General features: G+C 39.4%; 1 protein-coding gene across 7 annotated transcripts in view; it reads left to right on the forward strand.

Moving 5' to 3' along the window:
* LOC113569091 overlaps window positions 1-26,123 on the forward strand; it is a 251,840-nt gene that overhangs the window by 164,439 nt on the left and 61,278 nt on the right. For 5 of the 7 annotated variants that reach the window (XM_035529667.1, XM_035529668.1, XM_035529663.1 and 2 more), the window contains exons 2-8: window positions 14,627-14,716; window positions 16,203-16,292; window positions 17,958-18,047; window positions 19,713-19,802; window positions 21,770-21,859; window positions 23,827-23,916; window positions 25,582-25,671. In XM_035529667.1, the coding sequence (XP_035385560.1) occupies window positions 14,627-14,716; window positions 16,203-16,292; window positions 17,958-18,047; window positions 19,713-19,802; window positions 21,770-21,859; window positions 23,827-23,916; window positions 25,582-25,671 (630 nt within the window). Of the gene's footprint in view, window positions 1-12,922; window positions 13,113-13,639; window positions 13,709-14,626; window positions 14,717-16,202; window positions 16,293-17,957; window positions 18,048-19,712; window positions 19,803-21,769; window positions 21,860-23,826; window positions 23,917-25,581; window positions 25,672-26,123 lie in introns of those variants that run through there. The other 2 variants (XM_035529664.1, XM_035529666.1) reach the window with 2 other exon arrangements.

Genomic DNA, 26,123 nt, shown 5'->3' on the forward strand with positions numbered 1-26,123 from the left:
AATGTAGAGTCGAGCGCATGCCAGGCCGTTGGAGGTGCACAGCTGCAGATTGGCGTCTGCAGCTCGGGACCTTTCCAGATCGTCGAACCCAGCCAGTCAGTAGGATCACAGACCTGAAGACCAGACGATTCAATGGACCCACCACTTTACCCCCGAGCGTGTAACTTGTGAAAGTATCTTTTCTTCCCGGTTTATTCTGAAGTCCAGTGTTCTTGGGAACGCCACTCCACATAAGATCGGCAAACCCGGAGTTTGTAGTTCCCATTTCAAGCCGTAAGTCGGTCGCTGTGTCACAGCAGTGTCGCTAGCCCGTGCTTGCTAAGAGACTCTTTTAATATTTGCCCGGCAGAAAATTTGTTCTAAGGCGCGCGACCTGCCTTCAGCGTCATAGCCCGCCAACGTCAGAAAGAGCGCGAGGCCGGGCTTAGTAAACAAGCTCTCGGCGACGGTGAGAGTTGTGAGAGCTGTGAGTGAGGTTTGGGTTGAAAACGATTAAGAAAACGTCCCTGCAGTCGGAGATCTGTGTGAGCGCCACTATTTGCTTTAAGAGAAGGGTGCTGACTTGATACGTGTGCTCTAAATTGTCTGTTCTCTCCCCAATCCCGTTGTAATGGGATATGTAGACCTGTATCAGGACGGGACTGTTGTCCCTTTTTAATCGGACTGTGATCCTGTCCCTGTTTGATCCTGGCCCTGTCTGTTGTAACGTAGGGCTGAAAATACTGACGACCGTCACTATAACGGAAATCTCCCGCCATGTAATAAGTGCTGTTCCCGTCGCGCGGTAAGGCGGGGAGCATTCGATCAGCATTTTTGTAGACACGGAAGCTGTAGTCGTTTGTGGAAGGATCGAAGATCATGTCGTGATTGTCAATGTCGATTTCAGTCGCGAACCAGTGCAGCAAAAGAAGACCGTGCCGGGGGAAGGCTCTGCCGAACGTGAGACTTCTGAGGTCCAAAATCTCTGAGAGTTCGTATGTCATCCGTGGAGGCCAGAGAGATGGTGATAAGCAAAAGGCAGAGTTTATCCGGTAATGGACCTGCAGATGCAGATGCACTATATATGGCTCAGGTATATATTTCAGTTTGGTTGATATTTTTGTTATTGTAAGGAAAGATTACTTAAGAAAATTCTTAAGAATAAGTCACAGCCTATTTTAAATACTTTTAAATATATAAGAATTGCTTTTGAATATTGTGTTATGCAAGAAACATCTCATGGATGCACTGGGTCGCATCATCAGTGATGTAACCTGGAGTCACCAGATGTTTCGGGTCTCAACATCAGACACCCTCGCCCAGGGGACCCAGCCGGGGTCGATCAAGCCCTGACTTGCATCCCAGCAGCTGCCCACAGATCAGCCCTTTTGAGCCAAAGCCATCTTGTGGCTTTCTCTGCGGCTTCAGTTGCAGATTGTATGGCCCTCTTCTTAGCCGTTCCTGAGATGTCCAGTCGACTAAGAGCTCTGCAGATGGAGCAAGCTGCAAAGTCTCTACAGCCCACTTCATTGGGCTCATAGCTCGTCCTCCAGCCTCTGCCTCTGCACATCAACAGTACCTGGTACTTGGCACGCTTCCTCTCGTTGGCTTCCTCCATGCGCTCATCCCAGGGCACTGTAAGCTCCTGCATGATCAGTTGTTTTGAAGTGGCAGAGGTGATGATCATGACTGGGCGGAGTGATGTTTCGGCTATGTGCTGAGGGAACTTCAGCTGCCTTCCCAGATCAACCTGGAATTGCCAATCGGAGGCTGTGTGGAGGAGGTCCGTTGTTGTTCTGGATCGTGCCTGCGGTTTATCTCCCCATTTGATAAGAGTGATTACCTTCTTTTGGGTGTGATGGTGTTTAGTGGTGTTGATGGCTGAGGCTATGCTCTCAGCGACTGCCTTAAGCACCCGGTCATGACGCCACCGATAGCGACCGTCTGCAAGTACCTTTGGGCAGCTAATGTGGAGATGTTCCAAAGAGCCTCTTCCAGAGCAAAGGAGGCAGGTAGATGTCTCATTCTTTCCCCAAGCATGGAGGTTTGCTGGGCTTGGCAGGGCGTCGTAAACCACCTGCACCAGGAACTGGACATGATAGATGTCTGCCTGCATGATGTTTGACCAGGAAATCCTGTGCTGCAGTAGGTTCTCCCACCTAGTCCACACTCCCTGTTGCCGGAGTCCCACCGCCCTGCTAACTCGCTCTTCCTCCACGCCTGCTCAGATCTCTTCCTGGAGTAGATGGTGTCTCTGGGCTTTGCTGACCTGGGTCTTTGGAAGGCCACAAGACTCTCGGTAAGATAGAATGCTGGTACATCCAGGCTTTAAATCGACCAGGCAGGGCGGACTTGTCGACCTTGGTGAGTCAAGCTTCAAGCTTGTTGTTGGACTTCTGGACAGCAGCTGAATATTTCAGGTTTGCGTGAAATAGCTTGCCTGGGCTCTTAACTGGTTGTTCTGAGAATGACAATTCCAGAGATTAAAAAATGATGCTTGTCGGTCACTTTCCCCCTCTTCAGCACAATGGATCCTGAGTTAGAGGGCTTAAAGCTCATCCTTGCCAAGGTGATAAGCCTCTCAAGTCCTTGCACGATCTACCTGCTTCCTGGGACAGATGTAGTTGTGATGGTAAGATCGTCCATGAAAGCTCTAATGGGGGGCTGCCGCACACCAGTCTTGATTAGGGGAGCTCTGCATTCCACCTCGGCTGACTTGACAACCATGTTCATGGCAAGGGCAAAGAGAATAACACTTGGTACAGCCTGTTATTATTCCTTTCCCAAGACGATGCCAGTCTGATGTTATTGACCGAGAAGTGCCCTTCATCCTGAAATTACTGTAGTAATCTTGGATGAGATCCTTGATCTTACTGGGAACATGGTGGTGGTGAAGTGTTAGCTCGAGCAGCTTGTGTGGTATGGAACCATAAGCATTGGCCAGGTCCAAACACAACACAACTAGGTCACCTCTGCTCTCATGGGCTTCTCTGATGAGTTGTGTAACTACCCCTGTGTGCTCCAAACATCCAGAAACTCCGGGAATCCCACCTTTCTGTACTGAGATGTCAATAAAGTTGTTCTTGAGGAGAAACTTGGTCAGTCTTCGTGAGATGATGCTAAAAAACGCCTCCCCTTTCACACTCAGTAATGAAACTGAGACTGGTTGATGTTTCTAGAGTTCTCCTCTTTTGGGATCCAAACTCCCTCAGCACACCTCCACTGGTAAGTGACTCTCCCCCTTCACCATATCACTTTCAAGATCCTCGATAAGTGCCGGAGAAGTTCAGGACAACACTTGTAGACCAGGTAGGGTACACCGCTAGGGCCTGCCGTGGATGCTGAGTGACCTCTCTTAATAAGTTCCTCCACCTCCTTCAAACTTGGCTACCTCAGATCGAATCTGTTGGTCAGACATTGGTCAGACCAATTGGAGATATTCTCCTGAGAAATAAATACATGTTAAATGTTCTCTGAAGTAGAATCCCATTGATGTTACCATAAAATATTGTATGTGTAAAATATTATAAGTGGTTGATTCACCTGCAGTTTGTCCAGGTGGAGATCTGAGACAAAACACAACGGTTATGAGTGAAGACATTTATAAGCACTAGGTCTACACCTATGGTCACGTTTTCATTTTACAATTTTACAAGAATAAGCAAGAGAAAGCAAAACAAGCTGTTACTCCACATTTTATCAGTTCATATAAATATCTGGCATATCTGTTTATATCTTATCAAGGAGTATGTGAGGCATGAATTGATTACAGCTATTTGATCACGATGTGACCGTAAATGGCACAATCCTTTCCCAACAAGGACTGAAGATGTTATTGATTAACTATTTGAAAAGGTCATGACACTTAGCTGCTATTGAAATCATGATTATAGACACACATGCTTGGTATATAGTTTCATCACACTATTTACACAGCTGAGAAGTCCAGTCAAAAGAGATTTGTGTGTGTACAAATGAAATATTTATAAATATGTGGATATAATACAGAGTCATGACTAAATATATTTATAATCACCTATTAAGCCTACATGGTTTATCAATAGCAGTAACAGTTCAGTTAGTGATACACAATGTGTGTGTGTGTGTGTGTGTGTGTGTGTGTGTGTGTGTGTGTGTGTGTGTGTGTGTGTGTGTGTGTGTGTGTTTGAGTGAGAGAGAGAGAGAGAGAGGCATGAATGAATTGTCTTAACATATGGCATGTCTTAACATAACGCCATTATTTCACACATTTTCTACCTCACAGTGTTGTAGTAAACTAGAGTACATGTACATCTCAATACGAAATACAATACATTTTTAACGTTCAGTGTCAAATATGTAGCAAATTGTAGATCAAAATATAAATTTGCCAGTATAATGAGAATTTGTACTTACCATACATAGGTTTTTGTAACTACATAAACATGATAGTTTTAGTCAAACTTTCCTTTGTGTTTTAACATTTATGTAAGCTTTGCTAGACAAGCTTTGGCTTTCAATTGTTACCTAATTGAAAAAGCCTTAGCCTAAATTACTGCAGAGTTAACATGCTGACAGCATAAATGACAGACTGCCATAACTGATGGACATTGGTAGCTATGGCTAAAAGGGGTTGAGTGTGGTATGAGCTAACATGTTTTATTAGCTGAGCTAGTGGTGATACTGCTTTTATATAGATGTTCACCCTTTGAAGTTCAGTCCATATCAAAAACATGCAGATCATTTATAATGGGAACAATCAAACAAGAACAGGCAGGAAGGAGGAATAAATATGAACACCAGAAATAGGAAAACAAGGAATTAGGAATGCTGCTCCATAATGTTCACATAAACTGGAGAGAGTTACTGTGTTACTGTGAGGAAACGGTACTTACATGTATGTGTCTGTAGCAACGAGGCCATACACTGGATGTAGGTGGTCTGAAGAAGACACATTAAAAATAAGTGTATACCTTACTCTGCCACAAGATGGCAGTCACGACATTGCACCGTTTTTCTTTCTTTTTTTTAAAGCGCCATTCTCACAGGAAAATGTTAAGGACATTATGAGACATTGACATCACCAAAATCTTAATCTACATAGAGCTGTCTATCTGTGAATCTCTCGCTGAAGAGCTTAGAACACAAATCACAGAGGTTGCTTTCTGTATTTCTATAGGTTTCTATATTTCTGCATAAATTGGACCTAAAACTCCATGAGATTGTCACACAAGTCCTAAAAGTAGATAAAGAGAACCAAGTCAAACAAATAAGACAAAATATTAGACTCTGTCATTTGTTTATTGAAAATGATCCAGTATTATCTGTGAGTTGCAAAAGTATGTGAACCTTTAGGATTAGCAGATCATTTGAAGATGAAATATGAGTCCACTGCTCCACTGCTGCGCTCCCTTCATTGGCTCCCTGTAGCTGCATGCATCAGATTTAAAACCTTGATGCTTGCCTACAAAGCCAAAAATGGACCAGCTCCTTCATACATGAGGTCAATGATCAAAGCCCGATCTGTACCTCGAGTACTTCGAACCTAAAGTACGACTCGGCTTGAAATACCTTGCTTCAGGCCTCATGGATGACAAGCATCGAGACTATTTTCTGTCCTGGCTCCAAGATGGTGGAATGAACTCCCACTTGCTGTCTGGACAGCAGAGTCCCTTGCAGTCTACAAATGCAGACTGAAGACCCATCTATATGTAGAATATTTAAAGGATAACTGACTCCCATTTGGACTGACTAATTTAGTACTTATTGTAGGGTATTGTTTATGTTGTTTAACAAACTCTAGCACTTATTGTTTATAGCACTTATCATTGTTTAAGATAGACCTTATGTATTTTGCACTTCTAGCTATCAGTATTGATTCCTGTATTCTACAGTATTCTAGTTCATTGGTATGTTTAATTCTAACCTACTATACTGTACTTGGATATATTCTATGAGTAAATGACAAAGCACTTTTGTAAGTCGCTCTGGATAAGAGCGTCTGCTAAATTCCGTAAATGTAAACGTAAATGTGTCAGGTGTTTTCAATCAATGAGATGATAAGGTGTGAGGGGGTACCCTTTTATTTTTTATTTAAATAATAAATTTATGCAGAAATATAGAAACTTCTAAAGGGTTGACAAACTTTCAAGCACCACTGTATGTTGTGTCCATTTAAAAGTAATATTAATTAATATTGTGGTTTGTGGAGGCAATATCAGAGATTTTGTTTTCAAAGACAGCAGTATTGTCATAATGACTGAGGCTGAAATGAAACAAACTAATTCTAAATATGTTGTGTACAAACTGAGAACAAAGATCTCCTTACACAAAGTGAAAAATTGCAGGGGTGTTCATCTGACCATTATCAGCATCATAACGCTGGTCATTGACGCCGGTCCTGCCATTTCATTTTTGATAATCTACTTGCTCATTTTTAGGCCAACTAACATTCCTCTTTCTTCCCTTTTGTTAAGGATTGACACAAGGGGTGGGAAACAAAGGAACCAGTACTGCTGGAATCTAAAAAGGCTCATGGCAAATGGCCTCCACATCAGACTGGATATTATCAGCTATAGTCTAGATCTGAGAGGTATTTTAGTCCACTGACATAGAAATATGGGCAGGACAGTTTTGGATATTAATTTTATTTTGAATTGGTATTTCATTAAAATGATCAGTCCCTATAATAATTAATGTTACTACTAATTAATGATCAGTGATCAAACAGTGCAGCAATTAACAGTAGACAAGCAGATTACATTTACATTAATTTTCTGGTATTTACTCATTGCACATTCAGATGCCTAGTTTATGTGCAATTTGATTTATTCCTCTAAAAGAAACAATGCAGTATTTACACAGAGAACTCTGCATTACAGCTGTTTGTTCTTATTTAAGCCACGCTTTCTTTACCCAGAACAACAACAAAAGGCAAACCATAATCATCACTCATCACGTTTAATGTTCAATCTGCATCATTTTCCATTAAAATTGCAATAAAAAGGACAGATTTATTAATACCTCATACTTCAAAAATATTACAGTAGTTCAGTGATTAAGATACTTGACTTTTAATCAGAAGATTCAAGATTCAGTTAGAGACCACCACTGCCAAGTTAGCACTGTTGGGCCCCTGAGCAAAGTCCTTAACCCTCACTTGCAATTGTAAAAGTGTCATCTAAATGTTGTAAATGTGTGTTTATAATTAATCTGTTAAGTATTGTGGAAATTTCATGCTCTCGCTATGTGTGCGATGGCCGTTATTCTAGCTTTTCTAAGGGAGTACACCCTGGCATGGTCTGCCTGACCTTCAATGCCATAGAACAGAGATAATGCAAGGATTGAGAGACCCTAAAAGAAGCAGAAACCCACCTGTTTTTGACTATGCATAAATGTAAATTAAGTATGCATCTCACCTTGAATTCTGGTGAGACCCACGTATCATAGAACACATTGTAATGATCTGACAAAGCTACATTCTTAACAGAGGCTGATATGTTGACAAGTTTTGAAAAGGTCAAATTCAGAGTGTGACCATGAGTGTGCTTGCTACCAGCCACAAACTAAAAGAGACTAAGAGTCCAGTATAGCACAGAGATCCTTGGCATAATTGTCATTGGGATTGTCAGCATGTATGTTAAAATCACCAGTAATTACAAAACAGTCACTCTGTAAATTCACCAATAAAATCTGCAATGTAGTAATGTACTTTGGAGGCCTATAGACCATTAATAATACTATTCTTGGCATATAAATAACACTGCTACTTATCAATAGCCAACCATTACAAATATCATTAATTCTGAATATATTTAAATCGGCATGCCACTTGAGGAGACTGAACAGTCAATAAAATTCTGGTAATGGTTTACATATTGTTACAGCTCTGCTGCATAACACACCACTATTGTTTTTAAGAAATATAACGCTAGGTCAAGTAGAGTTATCAGCGTTTTTCAACCTGTTTGCATATCGGCATGACCTAAAAATTTGTCTGGCACAAAGTGAGGCGGAATCTCACGTCGTACACGGGTAGTTGTTTTTTTTTTTTTTAAGTGGCTTGTTCTAAGCGTTTGGCATAGAAAATGGACCTTTTGCAGAACTCAATTCAGGGAGAATATATTCAGAAACACTGTTGCGTATACAGGGAAACCGGGAGTTTTAGCGTGTAACGTCAAGAGTGTGCGCCATTGTTGCTTTTTGACGCCAGAGTGTGCGCCATTATCACCATTGTTTACACAATACTATGATCATGGCGCGCTTCTGACGAGTTGTGCTGCTTTGTTGAAATATGCTACCGTAGACTGCTGCGTGCTCCTTATATTTCGGGAGTAGCGTGTGGGAGGTTTTGTTGATCTCACTTTAACGTCTGTCTCCACTCACATACAGATAGGAATCAAACCGGTAAGGCTCGTTAGAGACCAGGAAGGCTCAGCAGTCGATGTGGAATAAACTTCATTTACTGAATAACGGTAGGACAACCATACAGAATTAAACATTTCAACTGATGCAGTGTGATATTTCTTAAGTTATGATGTTCGCAGGTGAGTTTACGGCGGTGTAGTTTACTGTGCTTATATGATGCTATGATGTGATGTGTACTGATATGGTATAGCAAGCTACTACGTGCTAAATATGCTTATAATAAACAACTACATTTGATGCAAACTGCCTCAATGGATTTTATCAGCATGAGCGTGTAAAATAAACTAATATATTTACGGAGTTTGCGATAGCAAGTAGACGCTAAACTTACAGATAAGATAGTAGCGTGCAAACGAACACATAGGCTATTACCGAAGCATCACTTCAGTACAATAAACAGATTATCACTCAATTTATAACGTTTAATACATATCAAACGTACCAATTAACTCACACGAGGTCACGAACGCATATCAGATAAATAGTTGGAGTCCGTTAACTCTCTTAACGAATCCTCTTCCTTAGCGTCCTTTGTCTCCTTCCGGCTCGGTCCGGGTGGAAACTGCCGCCGGATTCTCAGCCTTCGTGACAGGTCGAGTATCGATAAACTAGTATCCCCTATATAATTTCTACCAGAACAGAATCATATTATTTACATCACTAATTGCTCCATGTGCACTGTAAGAATAAAGGCAGCATCTCTCTATTCAAAATTTCAGAGGTATCATATCCTGATACGCTGTCCCCTATCATTTTACATCACTATTTACTCCACTCTATGAACATGTCGAATTTAAAATCAAGGATTTAGAAATGCATCTTCTCTTCATGAAAAAATGTTAAAAAGTGGGGTGTGATATTGATCCCAGATTTTCATTAATTCCAATTTTGAACTCAAATCAGAGATAAGGTATAAGGAAGGTACATTTGTATTAGTAAAAGGTAAACTTGAACATATAAACAGGGTTTTAATACCAATGAATACATATAGTATGCATATATACATTGCCTGGCCAAAAAAAAGGTCACCTCTAATATTTCGTTGGACCACCTTTAGCTTTGATTATGGCATGCATTCGTTGTGGCATTGTTTCCACAAGCTTCTGCAATGTCACAACATTTATTTCTGTCCAGAGTTGCATTAATTTTTCCCCAAGATCTTGTATTGATGATGGGAGATTTGGACCACTGCGCAAAGTCTTCTCCAGCACATCCCAAAGATTCTCAACTTTATTCAAATTGTGAAAGAGTAGTTCAGGGAGCATGAGACATCATTTTCACACATGGATTGGCCACCACAGAGTCCAGACCTGAAACCCATTAATTGGGGTATAATTCACATTTAATTTCTTCAATTCTTGTAACCATTAACTTTACTATTTATGGTATTAATAAACTATTTAAACATTAAGTCATTTTTAGTTCATTTGTTAATTCATTCATTAATTCCTTGCATGCCTTGCTATAGTTAAGACCCATACAAATGTCTCATAGTGCTTGGTGATAATATAGGCAACAGCATGATTTAATGCAGTCTGATTAATTGGTCTGTAACTCCTTAATAAATGTTGAGCCCTGTCCCAGTTATAACATGCATTATCCTTCCAGTTTATTGTTCTCCATCATTTTAACACTTTGACTGTACTACAAAAGTGGGGATCCTTTCCAGTGAGATCACCCCTACAGTGGATATTTCACACAACAAATTGGGAGCTTTTTGTGACATAGTTCATGTACACTATGTGTTTGTGAATTTTTGGTGACTTTTATTACTTTTATTCTTGCAGTGCACTTGGAGTTGTAATGTAGTTCTAAATGAGGCATCAGTCAACATTCCAGTATTTAACCTCTACAATGTTTTCTTAGGTGTTCATCAAGATGTAGTGTTAAATATAAATAAATGGTCTGAAAGACCCATTGGGCCTTTTTTACAGCCTTCCAAATTCAAATGCATATCTACACTCTGCATTAAAAAAATTATTTATTCTTGAATGAACTGCGGGCAGGTGGAGTAAAAACTAAATTTCATATCAGATTTTGCAAGTCCCTCCAAATATCTGTTAAGCCCAGCTCTTGTAGTATTTTTTTAACTTTGTTTTCAACATGACTTTCTCATTGTCTAAGGTCACCACCTGGATTTAATTAAGCAAATAGGCAAGAGCCTCCCACTGCATAATTACTGCATGGGTGATTATGTTTCAGCTGGCAACAAGTTATTTAACCCTAACTGATGCAGTGAGTAGCTTTTCATTTGTTAAACAACCATGTCAAAAGACACATCCTGTGGTCGTGGAAAAGATGTTAATCTGTTTCAGAAGGGTCAAATTAATGGCATGCATCAAGCAGAGAAAACATCTAAGGAGATTGCTGAAACTACTAAAATCGGGTTAAGAATTGTCCAACGGATTATTAAAAAGTGGAAGGACAGTGGGGAAACATCATCTTCGAGGAAGTAATGTGGTCAGAAAAAAATCTTGAATGATTGTGATCGGCGATCACTTAAACGTGTGGTGAAATCAAATCAAAGAAAAACAACAATAGAACTCAGGGATATGTTTAATAGTGAAAGTAAGAGCATTCCCACATGCACACTGTGAAGTGAACTCAAGGGATTGGGACCAAACAGCTGTGTAGCCTTAAGGAAACCACTTGTCAGTGAGGCTAACTGGCAAAAACGGCTTCAATTTATTAGGGAGCATAAAGATTGAGCTCTGCAGCAATGGAAGAAGGTCATGTGGTCTGATGAGTCTAGATTTACCCTGTTCCAGAGTGATGGGAACATCAGGGTAAGAAGAGAGGTGGCTGATTTGATGCGCCCATCATGCCTATTGCCTACTATGCAAGCCTGTGGGGGCAGTGCTATGATCTGGGGTTGCTGCAGTTGGTCAGGTCTAGGTTCAGCAATGTTATGTGCCCAAAGAATGAGGTCAGCTGACTACCTGAATATACTCAATGGATTTTTTCTTCCCTGATGGCACGGGCATATTCCAAGATGACAATGCCAGGATTCATCAGGCTCAAATTGTGAAAGAGTAGTTCAGGGAGCATGAAACATCATTTTCACACATGGATTGGCCACCACAGAGTCCAGACCTGAAGCCCATTAATTAATAATAATTAGCTACGATCATCTCAGATAGATTAGCTGTTAGTTAAACCAAATAAATCTTCATCTGATGAACATATCAACCATCAGAAAGGGGGGAAATGTGAGCTCAGTGATTTTCAGTGTGACATGATTGTTGGTGTCAGATGGACTGGTTTGAGTATTTCTAGAACTGTTGATCTCCTGGGATTTTCAGCACAACAGTCTTTGGTTTAGTCAGAATAAAAAGAACTTTATTCAAGAATTGTATGTCTATTTCTTAATCCTAGAGAACTGGCAAAACATCTTCAGGGACAATTTAGTAAATTTATTTCATAAACACTAAACAGCAGAATATGGCATTTAATGATTATTAATTGTATTTAGAATTTTTAAATATAAATATAAAATATATTTAGAATTACATTTATTAATGTATAGTTATTAGGGGACTTAGACATGTTTATTGTACAGTTACTGTTTTTTTTCAGATGACTCAAGGTACGCTATAGTTGGATAAACTTACACCTAACATGAGGCAAGTTGAGCCAAAAGACCACTTTTTTGGGACCCCATATTTTGTCATCTGAGTTATGCACACTGCTAAGGTTTCAATGGATGCCACATTCTGAACTTGTTTTGTATGCATTAGTTTTATTCATGTCTCATATTCTCTAGGATGCAGGTCGACTTAAATAAAAATCAACTCATCATTCACTACTCTCCCTTATCAGGTGGTTGGAAATCATTCAAGAGCAGATAGCAAATCATATGATGTTGTTGGAGTTAACATGGTGTATGGTGGCAGAGGAAGATTGAATGGTGTAATTGTGAAGGGTATAGGGAAGTAAAATGATTTGACTCACAACAGAATCTGAGAAATTCAGATTAATCTTCAACAAAAGGTTTTATTATTTAAAAAATATTATTAATGTCTTGTTGCTGCTGCACCTGGTTGCTAACTGGTCTTTTTTTTTTTTTGGAGGCAGGGATAAATTTGTCCGTACTTTCCTCTCATTAACGAGCTACGTTTGTTTACAGAGAACACAAGCTGCACGCCATCAGCTAATTTTACAAACATGTTGCTCACCTCGAACGTGTGTTCGACAGCAAGGTTGGAAATATTTATAGGTGTGGAAACAGAATCCAAAACTGCAGCAGTACATATCGATGAGTAGCACAACTTGACAGAACAGCTGTCGTAGCTAGCCAAACAGGACTTGTTTACACATAAATGTAGCATACAGTTACTCTATTCTAATATGATACCCAGGAACAACTCCACTTCTTTATTACTCCACAAATACGATTCACCCTTTTCTCGATCAGCCATTCTTGTTAACCTTCCGGTAATAACTATTGTAAGACCACAAATGCGCATATCAGTTTTAACAGCGTGTTTTTACTTTTTTTTTCCTGTGGATGGAGATTTTTTTAATTTTATTATTTATTTATTTTTATTTTTTTTACAAATTGTGCTTTTGTACACATTAAAAACCGGAGGAATTAAACCACTCCAATTCTGGCGAAAACATCCGTGTACGTGACCAGGACACAAACGTCAGATCACAACACGGAAAAGAAACGAAAGTGAAACTTTTAACTAAATATTCGCTTCCTGATTTCGACGCGCCTTGGCAGGGTGAGTGGAGAAAAATATTGAAAACATTTTTAATTAAAATCTTTTGCCTTTTGAAACTTTTACTTATTATAACTGTTTAAATGTATTAACAATAACAGTAGTATAAGTAAGCTGATCTAGCGAAAAAGTAAAGTTCAGGCCTGAGCATTTGCGATAGCTAACCTAGCTAGCTAATGCTACGTTGATGTTGAAATATATCAGTTAGCTAACCTGTTTTGATCCAATGCTTGATTAATATGTTGTTTTCTTTGTTTTGTATAAACCTAATTGTTCCAGCTTTTGACTGGTTAAAGGAGGCTGGCCTATTTATCTAGTTAACTTCTTAGCTAGTTATCTAAAGAACGTATAGCATAATGGCGCCTAGCCAGCGCGCATTTTTTGGTTCACAGAACATTTAGCGTCGCATCAGGTGACAGATGTTGTCGTTGTATTGGACAATATACATTTAGGAGAATATCTTTTCTGTTTATCATGTATAACACCACTCAATAGAGAACAAATTGCTATCGTTGTTATATTATATATAGGTTCAACAAATGGAACTGACCGCGGTCATGCGCTGAAGAATGAAGTGCGCGCCTACATCGTGTATTACGGTTTGTGAAACTACTTATGGGGAACGTTTCCTCGCACTTTAATGCAGACATTGAAAATTTAAAAGGGATGTGTTCTACAGCTTAATTAAACACATCTTGCTTAGGTCTAATGGATCAAAAGAGAAACGTCAGATGAGCTCGAGCTTGATGGGCCCCTGTAGGCTGTACCTGGATTTCTTATATGTCATCAGGTCCCCGGGGTTGTATGCAGCAGTAAATGCCTTCAGTTTGGCACGCATATCACTGTTGACCCATGATTTCTGGTTAGGAAAAGACGTGTTGCTTCTAGTAACAATAATACACTTACTAATGTTGCCTGTGACGGAGATCATGTCTTCGTAGATGTTACCTCCAGCTTCCTCTTAGAAGAGCTGGCACTGGTGCTCATTATCGCCGTGGTGAGAGGAATTATATAAATTATATAAAGTACATTTTGCATGAAATAGTGTCGTTACCATTAAGTCTTTTGAATCTGGTGCAGTATGTGAAAGAAAGGACTGTTTTTTTCTGACCAGTCAATGGATCAACCCATTATGTTCACCAATGGGTGTTTACTTTTAACATTGTCTTGTTTCTCTCTCTCTCTGAGTATGGGTCCATTTTCAATTGGAAAAAGTAATAGGAGACTCAATCTTTATATTTTAACATGGACATGAATAAATAAAATGAGTAGCATGAGTGCAGTTAACCAGATTTATCATCTCAACCTCTGTTCCCATCAGTAAAATGAATTGGATTATTGACTGCTCTGTTGATCTATCTTTTTTTAGGTGTACTTACTTGAGAACTACTTTTGATGTGCATTTTGTTGATGTATTTTTTGTAATTCTGATTCCAGAACAGTGATATGGAGTTTTGTCATTGTGTTGGTTTTGTGAGAAAGTTGTATTTTAAAACATTTTGATTCTATACACACAGATTGAAGCTAGAAAGAGCATCTCCAGCTCCAACATGCATATCTGCCAAATCTGACCAATCAATGGATCGACCCATTATGTTCAGCAATGGGTGAGTTTACTTTATCACAAACATTTCTCTTTGTCAGTATGGACTCATTCCCAATATGCAAAAGTAAGAGGATACCCAGGCTCATTACATCAAGAGTATGAATGAACAACATAATGTAACGTTGAGCGGTCAGGAGGCGGGCGCATGTGCGGAGAAGAGCGAGATTTATTCAGGACAAATCCAGAATCAGAGTCATTAAAGCAGTCCAGGGTCAAAGAGCCAACACGAAGAGTACGGGGATACATGAGCAAACAAGACAAACACACGGAAGCAAACAGGGCAAGCAGGCTAAAACAAAGACTTGGGAAATCTCAGGGCTAAGAAAACACAAAGGCACGGAGTACAAACTTATGAGCTTTGCAAAAACATCAAAACAACCAAACACACAACCATTCAACATAAATGCAATGAAGCCTAACAATGAACAGCCAAAACACTGGGATCAAGACAGGGTTTAAATACATGAACTTAATACTAGAAATGAGAGATAGGTGTGGAAAATCAAACGAGGGGAGGAGAAAACGAAACTATGGAACGGAACTAAAAAAGACAAGACAGGGAAACCACGGAAGCTGGAACCTGGGAGGGACTGATCATGACAAATAGTTAGCATGAATATGTTTAAACAGTTTCTCAAGAGTTTCTCGAGGGAGAAGGATAAACTATAAACAGAAATAGTCTGAGCTAAGAACATTTTACTGCTTTGACATGACTTAGAAGTCCTGAAATCATCAACTGAGCACAACCATGCAGCTCCCACCTTGGTAAAAGTTACAAAAGCAGTATATTTTTTATGCAACTGGTAGTTTTTAGTGTACCACTATTGTCATCACTGGAGTTAGTCAGTCATCTGTCCTTTGTCGTAATTCTTTAATATGTGTGGACTCATTTACATGTGAGTTTTGATTGGTTTTCACCTTGAGCACAGGTGCATTTAGTGCAGTGGTAAGTTAACACTGTTGCTTATTATCACCATGGTGACAGGAATTACATGCAGTGTTGCACTTTTTGCGTGGCGTAGCGTTGTTACCATTAAGACATTTTGAATCTGGTGCAGTACGTGAAAGAAAGGAATGTTTCTTTCTGAACAGTCAATGGATCGACCCATTATGTTCACCAATGGGTGTTTACTTTTAACATTGTCTTGTTTCTCTCTCTCTGAGTATGGACCAGTTTTCAATTGGAAAAAGTAATAGGAGACCCAGTCTTTATAACGTGAATGTGAATAACCAACATAAATAGCATGAGCTTGGTTAACCAGGTTTATCATCTCAAACTCTGTTCCCATCAGTAAAATGAATTGGATTGTTGACTGCTCTGTTGATGTAGCTTATTTAGGTGTGCTTACTTGAGAACTACTTTTGATGTGCATTTTGTTGATGTATTTTTTGTAATTCTGATTCCAGAACAGAGATATGGAGTTTTGTCATTGTACTGGTTTCATGAGAAAGTTGTATTTTAAAACCTTTTGATTCTGTTCACACAGAATGAAGCTAGAAAGAGCATCTCCAGCTCCAACATGCGTATCTGCCAAATCTGACCAATCAATGGATCGACCAATTACGTTCAGCAATGAGTGAGTTTACTTTATCACAAACATTTCTCTTTGTCAGTATGGACTCATTCCCAATATGCAAAAGTAAGAGGATACCCAGGCTCATTACATCAAGAGTATGAATAAACAAATAGTGTAACGTTGAGCGGTCAGGAGGTGGGCGCATGTGCGGAGAAGAGCGAGATTTATTCAGGACAAATCCAGAATCAGAGTCGTTAAAGCAGTCCAGGGTCAAAGAGCCAACACGGAGAGTACGGGATACATGAGCAAACAAAACAAACACAAACTTATGGGCTTTGCAAAAACATCAAAACAACTAAACACACAACCAATCAACATAAATGCAATGAAGCCTAACAATGAACAGCCAGAACACTGGGATCAAGACAGGGTTTAAATACATGAACTTAATACTAGAAACGAGGGACAGGTGTGGAAAATCAAACGAGGGGAGGAGAAAACGAAACCATGGAACGGAACTAAAAAAACACAAGACAGGGAAACCACAGAAGCTGGAACCTGGGAGGGACTGATCGTGACAAATTGTTAAAATGAATATGTTTAAACAGTTTCTCACTGTGACGTTTAATGGGTTTAGGGAGGATGTGCGGATGAGGCACGTTAAACAGAACATACGTTTTAATCACAAGCACGACTCAACACACACACAAACACTACATGGGTCAAACACCGAGAACCTTGACGATACGACACGAGACTTATATACACTCATGACAGTTACACACAACAAGGATCAGGTGCACGACACAAGAGGGCGTGGCAATACGGACACGCACGCACACATTTGAGGGGGGAGGGGCCGTACCGTGACACTCAAGAGTTTCTCGAGGGAGAGAGATAAACTATAAACAGAAATAGACTGAGCTAAGAAAATGTTACTGCTTTGACATGACTTAGAAGTCCCGAAATCACCAACTGAGCACAACCATGCAGCTGCCACCTTGGTAAAAGTTACAAAAGCAGTATATTTTTTATGCAACTGGTAGTTTTCAGTGTACCACTATTGTCATCACTGGAGTTAGTCAGTCATCTGTCTTTGGTCGTAATTCTTTAATATGTGTGGACTCATTTACATGTGAGTTTTGATTGTTTTCAGCTTGAGCACAGGTGCATTTAGTGCAGTGGTAAGTTAACACTGTTGCTTATTATCACCATGGTGACAGGAATTACATGCAGTGTTGCACTTTTTGCGTGGCGTAGCGTTGTTACCATTAAGACATTTTGAATCTGGTGCAGTACGTGAAAGAAAGGAATGTTTCTTTCTGAACAGTCAATGGATCGACCCATTATGTTCACCAATGGGTGTTTACTTTTAACATTGTCTTGTTTCTCTCTCTCTGAGTATGGACCAGTTTTCAATTGGAAAAAGTAATAGGAGACCCAGTCTTTATAACGTGAATGTGAATAACCAACATAAATAGCATGAGCTTGGTTAACCAGGTTTATCATCTCAAACTCTGTTCCCATCAGTAAAATGAATTGGATTGTTGACTGCTCTGTTGATGTAGCTTATTTAGGTGTGCTTACTTGAGAACTACTTTTGATGTGCATTTTGTTGATGTATTTTTTGTAATTCTGATTCCAGAACAGAGATATGGAGTTTTGTCATTGTACTGGTTTCATGAGAAAGTTGTATTTTAAAACCTTTTGATTCTGTTCACACAGAATGAAGCTAGAAAGAGCATCTCCAGCTCCAACATGCGTATCTGCCAAATCTGACCAATCAATGGATCGACCAATTACGTTCAGCAATGAGTGAGTTTACTTTATCACAAACATTTCTCTTTGTCAGTATGGACTCATTCCCAATATGCAAAAGTAAGAGGATACCCAGGCTCATTACATCAAGAGTATGAATAAACAAATAGTGTAACGTTGAGCGGTCAGGAGGTGGGCGCATGTGCGGAGAAGAGCGAGATTTATTCAGGACAAATCCAGAATCAGAGTCGTTAAAGCAGTCCAGGGTCAAAGAGCCAACACGGAGAGTACGGGATACATGAGCAAACAAAACAAACACAAACTTATGGGCTTTGCAAAAACATCAAAACAACTAAACACACAACCATTCAACATAAATGCAATGAAGCCTAACAATGAACAGCCAGAACACTGGGATCAAGACAGGGTTTAAATACATGAACTTAATACTAGAAACGAGGGACAGGTGTGGAAAATCAAACGAGGGGAGGAGAAAACGAAACCATGGAACGGAACTAAAAAAACACAAGACAGGGAAACCACAGAAGCTGGAACCTGGGAGGGACTGATCGTGACAAATTGTTAAAATGAATATGTTTAAACAGTTTCTCACTGTGACGTTTAATGGGTTTAGGGAGGATGTGCGGATGAGGCACGTTAAACAGAACATACGTTTTAATCACAAGCACGACTCAACACACACACAAACACTACATGGGTCAAACACCGAGAACCTTGACGATACGACACGAGACTTATATACACTCATGACAGTTACACACAACAAGGATCAGGTGCACGACACAAGAGGGCGTGGCAATACGGACACGCACGCACACATTTGAGGGGGGAGGGGCCGTACCGTGACACTCAAGAGTTTCTCGAGGGAGAGAGATAAACTATAAACAGAAATAGACTGAGCTAAGAAAATGTTACTGCTTTGACATGACTTAGAAGTCCCGAAATCACCAACTGAGCACAACCATGCAGCTGCCACCTTGGTAAAAGTTACAAAAGCAGTATATTTTTTATGCAACTGGTAGTTTTCAGTGTACCACTATTGTCATCACTGGAGTTAGTCAGTCATCTGTCTTTGGTCGTAATTCTTTAATATGTGTGGACTCATTTACATGTGAGTTTTGATTGTTTTCACCTTGAGCACAGGTGCATTTAGTGCAGTGGTAAGTTAACACTGTTGCTTATTATCACCATGGTGACAGGAATTACATACAGTGTTGCACTTTTTGCGTGGCGTAGCGTTGTTACCATTAAGACATTTTGAATCTGGTGCAGTACGTGAAAGAAAGGAATGTTTCTTTCTGAACAGTCAATGGATCGACCCATTATGTTCACCAATGGGTGTTTACTTTTAACATTGTCTTGTTTCTCTCTCTCTGAGTATGGACCCGTTTTCAATTGGAAAAAGTAATAGGAGACCCAGTCTTTATAACGTGAATGTGAATAACCAACATAAATAGCATGAGCTTGGTTAACCAGGTTTATCATCTCAAACTCTGTTCCCATCAGTAAAATGAATTGGATTGTTGACTGCTCTGTTGATGTAGCTTATTTAGGTGTGCTTACTTGAGAACTACTTTTGATGTGCATTTTGTTGATGTATTTTTTGTAATTCTGATTCCAGAACAGAGATATGGAGTTTTGTCATTGTATTGGTTTCATGAGAAAGTTGTATTTTAAAACCTTTTGATTCTGTTCACACAGAATGAAGCTAGAAAGAGCATCTCCAGCTCCAACATGCGTATCTGCCAAATCTGACCAATCAATGGATCGACCCATTACGTTGTGTCATGCGTAAGTTTACTTTGTCTTAAAGTTATTTTTTCTCTCTTATATGTTTAGTAATTATTAAAAATTGATGACAGAACAATGGTGCTTTCTAGTTTTATTGTTTTTTGTTTTTTAAATTGGAGTTTACTGGTGATGTGTTGCTGAGTGGAGAGTAAAACTTGCTTGACAGTCACTGAATGAAGGGCATTTGTTTTATCCAATTATAACAAGTTCATAACAGAAAAGTGATGTTTTGTCACTACCAGTTGACTCGTAATGATGAGTTACTGAATGGAGAGTAAAAGATGAAACTGTTCTATTCATCCATGACAGACTTACTTCACAAGCTCTGTCATACACCTCTGTGAAAGGTGATCAGTCATTGGATTGACCCATTATGTTTAACAATGGGAGAGATTAATTTAACACAGACATTTTCTCTCTCCCCTCTCTCACTCTCAATATGATATGATTAAATAACATCATTATCATGACTGAAAAGTTCAGTATATCAAACTATTTAGAGACTAAATGTCCTCTGCAGATATCAAGTACCACACATATTAAAGAATTACGACAAAAGACAGATGACTGACTAACTCCAGTGATGACAATAGTGGTACACTGAAAATACTGCTTTTGTAACTTTTACCAAGGTGGGAGCTGCATGGTTGTGCTCAGTTGATGATTTCAGGACTTCTAAGTCATGTCAAAGCAGTAAAATGTTCTTAGCTCAGACTATTTCTGTTTATAGTTTATCCTTCTCCCTCGAGAAACTCTTGAGAAACTGTTTAAACATATTCATGCTAACAATTTGTCATGACCTGGGAGGGACTGATCGTGACAAATTGTTAAAATGAATATGTTTAAACAGTTTCTCACTGTGACGTTTAATGGGTTTAGGGAGGATGTGCGGATGAGGCACGTTAAACAGAACATACGTTTTAATCACAAGCACGACTCAACACACACACAAACACTACATGGGTCAAACACCGAGAACCTTGACGATACGACACGAGACTTATATACACTCATGACAGTTACACACAACAAGGATCAGGTGCACGACACAAGAGGGCGTGGCAATACGGACACGCACGCACACATTTGAGGGGGGAGGGGCCGTACCGTGACACTCAAGAGTTTCTCGAGGGAGAGAGATAAACTATAAACAGAAATAGACTGAGCTAAGAAAATGTTACTGCTTTGACATGACTTAGAAGTCCCGAAATCACCAACTGAGCACAACCATGCAGCTGCCACCTTGGTAAAAGTTACAAAAGCAGTATATTTTTTATGCAACTGGTAGTTTTCAGTGTACCACTATTGTCATCACTGGAGTTAGTCAGTCATCTGTCTTTGGTCGTAATTCTTTAATATGTGTGGACTCATTTACATGTGAGTTTTGATTGTTTTCACCTTGAGCACAGGTGCATTTAGTGCAGTGGTAAGTTAACACTGTTGCTTATTATCACCATGGTGACAGGAATTACATGCAGTGTTGCACTTTTTGCGTGGCGTAGCGTTGTTACCATTAAGACATTTTGAATCTGGTGCAGTACGTGAAAGAAAGGAATGTTTCTTTCTGAACAGTCAATGGATCGACCCATTATGTTCACCAATGGGTGTTTACTTTTAACATTGTCTTGTTTCTCTCTCTCTGAGTATGGACCCGTTTTCAATTGGAAAAAGTAATAGGAGACCCAGTCTTTATAACGTGAATGTGAATAACCAACATAAATAGCATGAGCTTGGTTAACCAGGTTTATCATCTCAAACTCTGTTCCCATCAGTAAAATGAATTGGATTGTTGACTGCTCTGTTGATGTAGCTTATTTAGGTGTGCTTACTTGAGAACTACTTTTGATGTGCATTTTGTTGATGTATTTTTTGTAATTCTGATTCCAGAACAGAGATATGGAGTTTTGTCATTGTATTGGTTTCATGAGAAAGTTGTATTTTAAAACCTTTTGATTCTGTTCACACAGAATGAAGCTAGAAAGAGCATCTCCAGCTCCAACATGCGTATCTGCCAAATCTGACCAATCAATGGATCGACCCATTACGTTGCGTCATGCGTGAGTTTACTTTGTCTTAAAGTTATTTTTTCTCTCTTATATGTTTAGTAATTATTAAAAATTGATGACAGAACAATGGTGCTTTCTAGTTTTATTGTTTTTTGTTTTTTAAATTGGAGTTTACTGGTGATGTGTTGCTGAGTGGAGAGTAAAACTTGCTTGACAGTCACTGAATGAAGGGCATTTGTTTTATCCAATTATAACAAGTTCATAACAGAAAAGTGATGTTTTGTCACTACCAGTTGACTCGTAATGATGAGTTACTGAATGGAGAGTAAAAGATGAAACTGTTCTATTCATCCATGACAGACTTACTTCACAAGCTCTGTCATACACCTCCGTGAAAGGTGATCAGTCAATGGATTGACCCATTATGTTTAACAATGGGAGAGATTAATTTAACACAGACATTTTCTCTCTCCCCTCTCTCACTCTCAATATGATATGATTAAATAACATCATTATCATGACTGAAAAGTTCAGTATATCAAACCATTTAGAGACTAAATGTCCTCTGCAGATATCAAGTACCACACATATTAAAGAATTACGACAAAAGACAGATGACTGACTAACTCCAGTGATGACAATAGTGGTACACTGAAAATACTGCTTTTGTAACTTTTACCAAGGTGGGAGCTGCATGGTTGTGCTCAGTTGATGATTTCAGGACTTCTAAGTCATGTCAAAGCAGTAAAATGTTCTTAGCTCAGACTATTTCTGTTTATAGTTTATCCTTCTCCCTCGAGAAACTCTTGAGAAACTGTTTAAACATATTCATGCTAACAATTTGTCATGACCTGGGAGGGACTGATCGTGACAAATTGTTAAAATGAATATGTTTAAACAGTTTCTCACTGTGACGTTTAATGGGTTTAGGGAGGATGTGCGGATGAGGCACGTTAAACAGAACATACGTTTTAATCACAAGCACGACTCAACACACACACAAACACTACATGGGTCAAACACCGAGAACCTTGACGATACGACACGAGACTTATATACACTCATGACAGTTACACACAACAAGGATCAGGTGCACGACACAAGAGGGCGTGGCAATACGGACACGCACGCACACATTTGAGGGGGGAGGGGCCGTACCGTGACACTCAAGAGTTTCTCGAGGGAGAGAGATAAACTATAAACAGAAATAGACTGAGCTAAGAAAATGTTACTGCTTTGACATGACTTAGAAGTCCCGAAATCACCAACTGAGCACAACCATGCAGCTCCCACCTTGGTAAAAGTTACAAATGCAGTATATTTTTTATGCAACTGGTAGTTTTCAGTGTACCACTATTGTCATCACTGGAGTTAGTCAGTCATCTGTCTTTTGTCGTAATTCTTTAATATGTGTGGACTCATTTACATGTGAGTTTTGATTGTTTTCAGCTTGAGCACAGGTGCATTTAGTGCAGTGGTAAGTTAACACTGTTGCTTATTATCACCATGGTGACAGGAATTACATGCAGTGTTGCACTTTTTGCGTGGCGTAGCGTTGTTACCATTAAGAGATTTTGAATCTGGTGCAGTACGTGAAAGAAAGGAATGTTTCTTTCTGAACAGTCAATGGATCGACCCATTATGTTCACCAATGGGTGTTTACTTTTAACATTGTCTTGTTTCTCTCTCTCTGAGTATGGACCCGTTTTCAATTGGAAAAAGTAATAGGAGACCCAGTCTTTATAACGTGAATGTGAATAACCAACATAAATAGCATGAGCTTGGTTAACCAGGTTTATCATCTCAAACTCTGTTCCCATCAGTAAAATGAATTGGATTGTTGACTGCTCTGTTGATGTAGCTTATTTAGGTGTGCTTACTTGAGAACTACTTTTGATGTGCATTTTGTTGATGTATTTTTTGTAATTCTGATTCCAGAACAGAGATATGGAGTTTTGTCATTGTACTGGTTTCATGAGAAAGTTGTATTTTAAAACCTTTTGATTCTGTTCACACAGAATGAAGCTAGAAAGAGCATCTCCAGCTCCAACATGCGTATCTGCCAAATCTGACCAATCAATGGATCGACCAATTACGTTCAGCAATGAGTGAGTTTACTTTATCACAAACATTTCTCTTTGTCAGTATGGACTCATTCCCAATATGCAAAAGTAAGAGGATACCCAGGCTCATTACATCAAGAGTATGAATAAACAAATAGTGTAACGTTGAGCGGTCAGGAGGTGGGCGCATGTGCGGAGAAGAGCGAGATTTATTCAGGACAAATCCAGAATCAGAGTCGTTAAAGCAGTCCAGGGTCAAAGAGCCAACACGGAGAGTACGGGATACATGAGCAAACAAAACAAACACAAACTTATGGGCTTTGCAAAAACATCAAAACAACTAAACACACAACCATTCAACATAAATGCAATGAAGCCTAACAATGAACAGCCAGAACACTGGGATCAAGACAGGGTTTAAATACATGAACTTAATACTAGAAACGAGGGACAGGTGTGGAAAATCAAACGAGGGGAGGAGAAAACGAAACCATGGAACGGAACTAAAAAAACACAAGACAGGGAAACCACAGAAGCTGGAACCTGGGAGGGACTGATCGTGACAAATTGTTAAAATGAATATGTTTAAACAGTTTCTCACTGTGACGTTTAATGGGTTTAGGGAGGATGTGCGGATGAGGCACGTTAAACAGAACATACGTTTTAATCACAAGCACGACTCAACACACACACAAACACTACATGGGTCAAACACCGAGAACCTTGACGATACGACACGAGACTTATATACACTCATGACAGTTACACACAACAAGGATCAGGTGCACGACACAAGAGGGCGTGGCAATACGGACACGCACGCACACATTTGAGGGGGGAGGGGCCGTACCGTGACACTCAAGAGTTTCTCGAGGGAGAGAGATAAACTATAAACAGAAATAGACTGAGCTAAGAAAATGTTACTGCTTTGACATGACTTAGAAGTCCCGAAATCACCAACTGAGCACAACCATGCAGCTGCCACCTTGGTAAAAGTTACAAAAGCAGTATATTTTTTATGCAACTGGTAGTTTTCAGTGTACCACTATTGTCATCACTGGAGTTAGTCAGTCATCTGTCTTTGGTCGTAATTCTTTAATATGTGTGGACTCATTTACATGTGAGTTTTGATTGTTTTCAGCTTGAGCACAGGTGCATTTAGTGCAGTGGTAAGTTAACACTGTTGCTTATTATCACCATGGTGACAGGAATTACATGCAGTGTTGCACTTTTTGCGTGGCGTAGCGTTGTTACCATTAAGAGATTTTGAATCTGGTGCAGTACGTGAAAGAAAGGAATGTTTCTTTCTGAACAGTCAATGGATCGACCCATTATGTTCACCAATGGGTGTTTACTTTTAACATTGTCTTGTTTCTCTCTCTCTGAGTATGGACCCGTTTTCAATTGGAAAAAGTAATAGGAGACCCAGTCTTTATAACATGAATGTGAATAACCAACATAAATAGCATGAGCGTGGTTAACCAGGTTTATCATCTCAAACTCTGTTCCCATCAGTAAAATGAATTGGATTGTTGACTGCTCTGTTGATGTATCTTATTTAGGTGTGCTTACTTGAGAACTACTTTTGATGTGCATTTTGTTGATGTATTTTTTGTAATTCTGATTCCAGAACAGAGATATGGAGTTTTGTCATTGTATTGGTTTCATGAGAAAGTTGTATTTTAAAACCTTTTGATTCTGTTCACACAGAATGAAGCTAGAAAGAGCATCTCCAGCTCCAACATGCGTATCTGCCAAATCTGACCAATCAATGGATCGACCCATTACGTTGCGTCATGCGTGAGTTTACTTTGTCTTAAAGTTATTTTTTCTCTCTTATATGTTTAGTAATTATTAAAAATTGATGACAGAACAATGGTGCTTTCTAGTTTTATTGTTTTTTGTTTTTTAAATTGGAGTTTACTGGTGATGTGTTGCTGAGTGGAGAGTAAAACTTGCTTGACAGTCACTGAATGAAGGGCATTTGTTTTATCCAATTATAACAAGTTCATAACAGAAAAGTGATGTTTTGTCACTACCAGTTGACTCGTAATGATGAGTTACTGAATGGAGAGTAAAAGATGAAACTGTTCTATTCATCCATGACAGACTTACTTCACAAGCTCTGTCATACACCTCCGTGAAAGGTGATCAGTCAATGGATTGACCCATTATGTTTAACAATGGGAGAGATTAATTTAACACAGACATTTTCTCTCTCCCCTCTCTCACTCTCAATATGATATGATTAA

Source organism: Electrophorus electricus, chromosome 9, assembly GCF_013358815.1.
Source record: "Electrophorus electricus isolate fEleEle1 chromosome 9, fEleEle1.pri, whole genome shotgun sequence".
Taxonomy (NCBI): Eukaryota; Metazoa; Chordata; class Actinopteri; order Gymnotiformes; family Gymnotidae; genus Electrophorus; species Electrophorus electricus.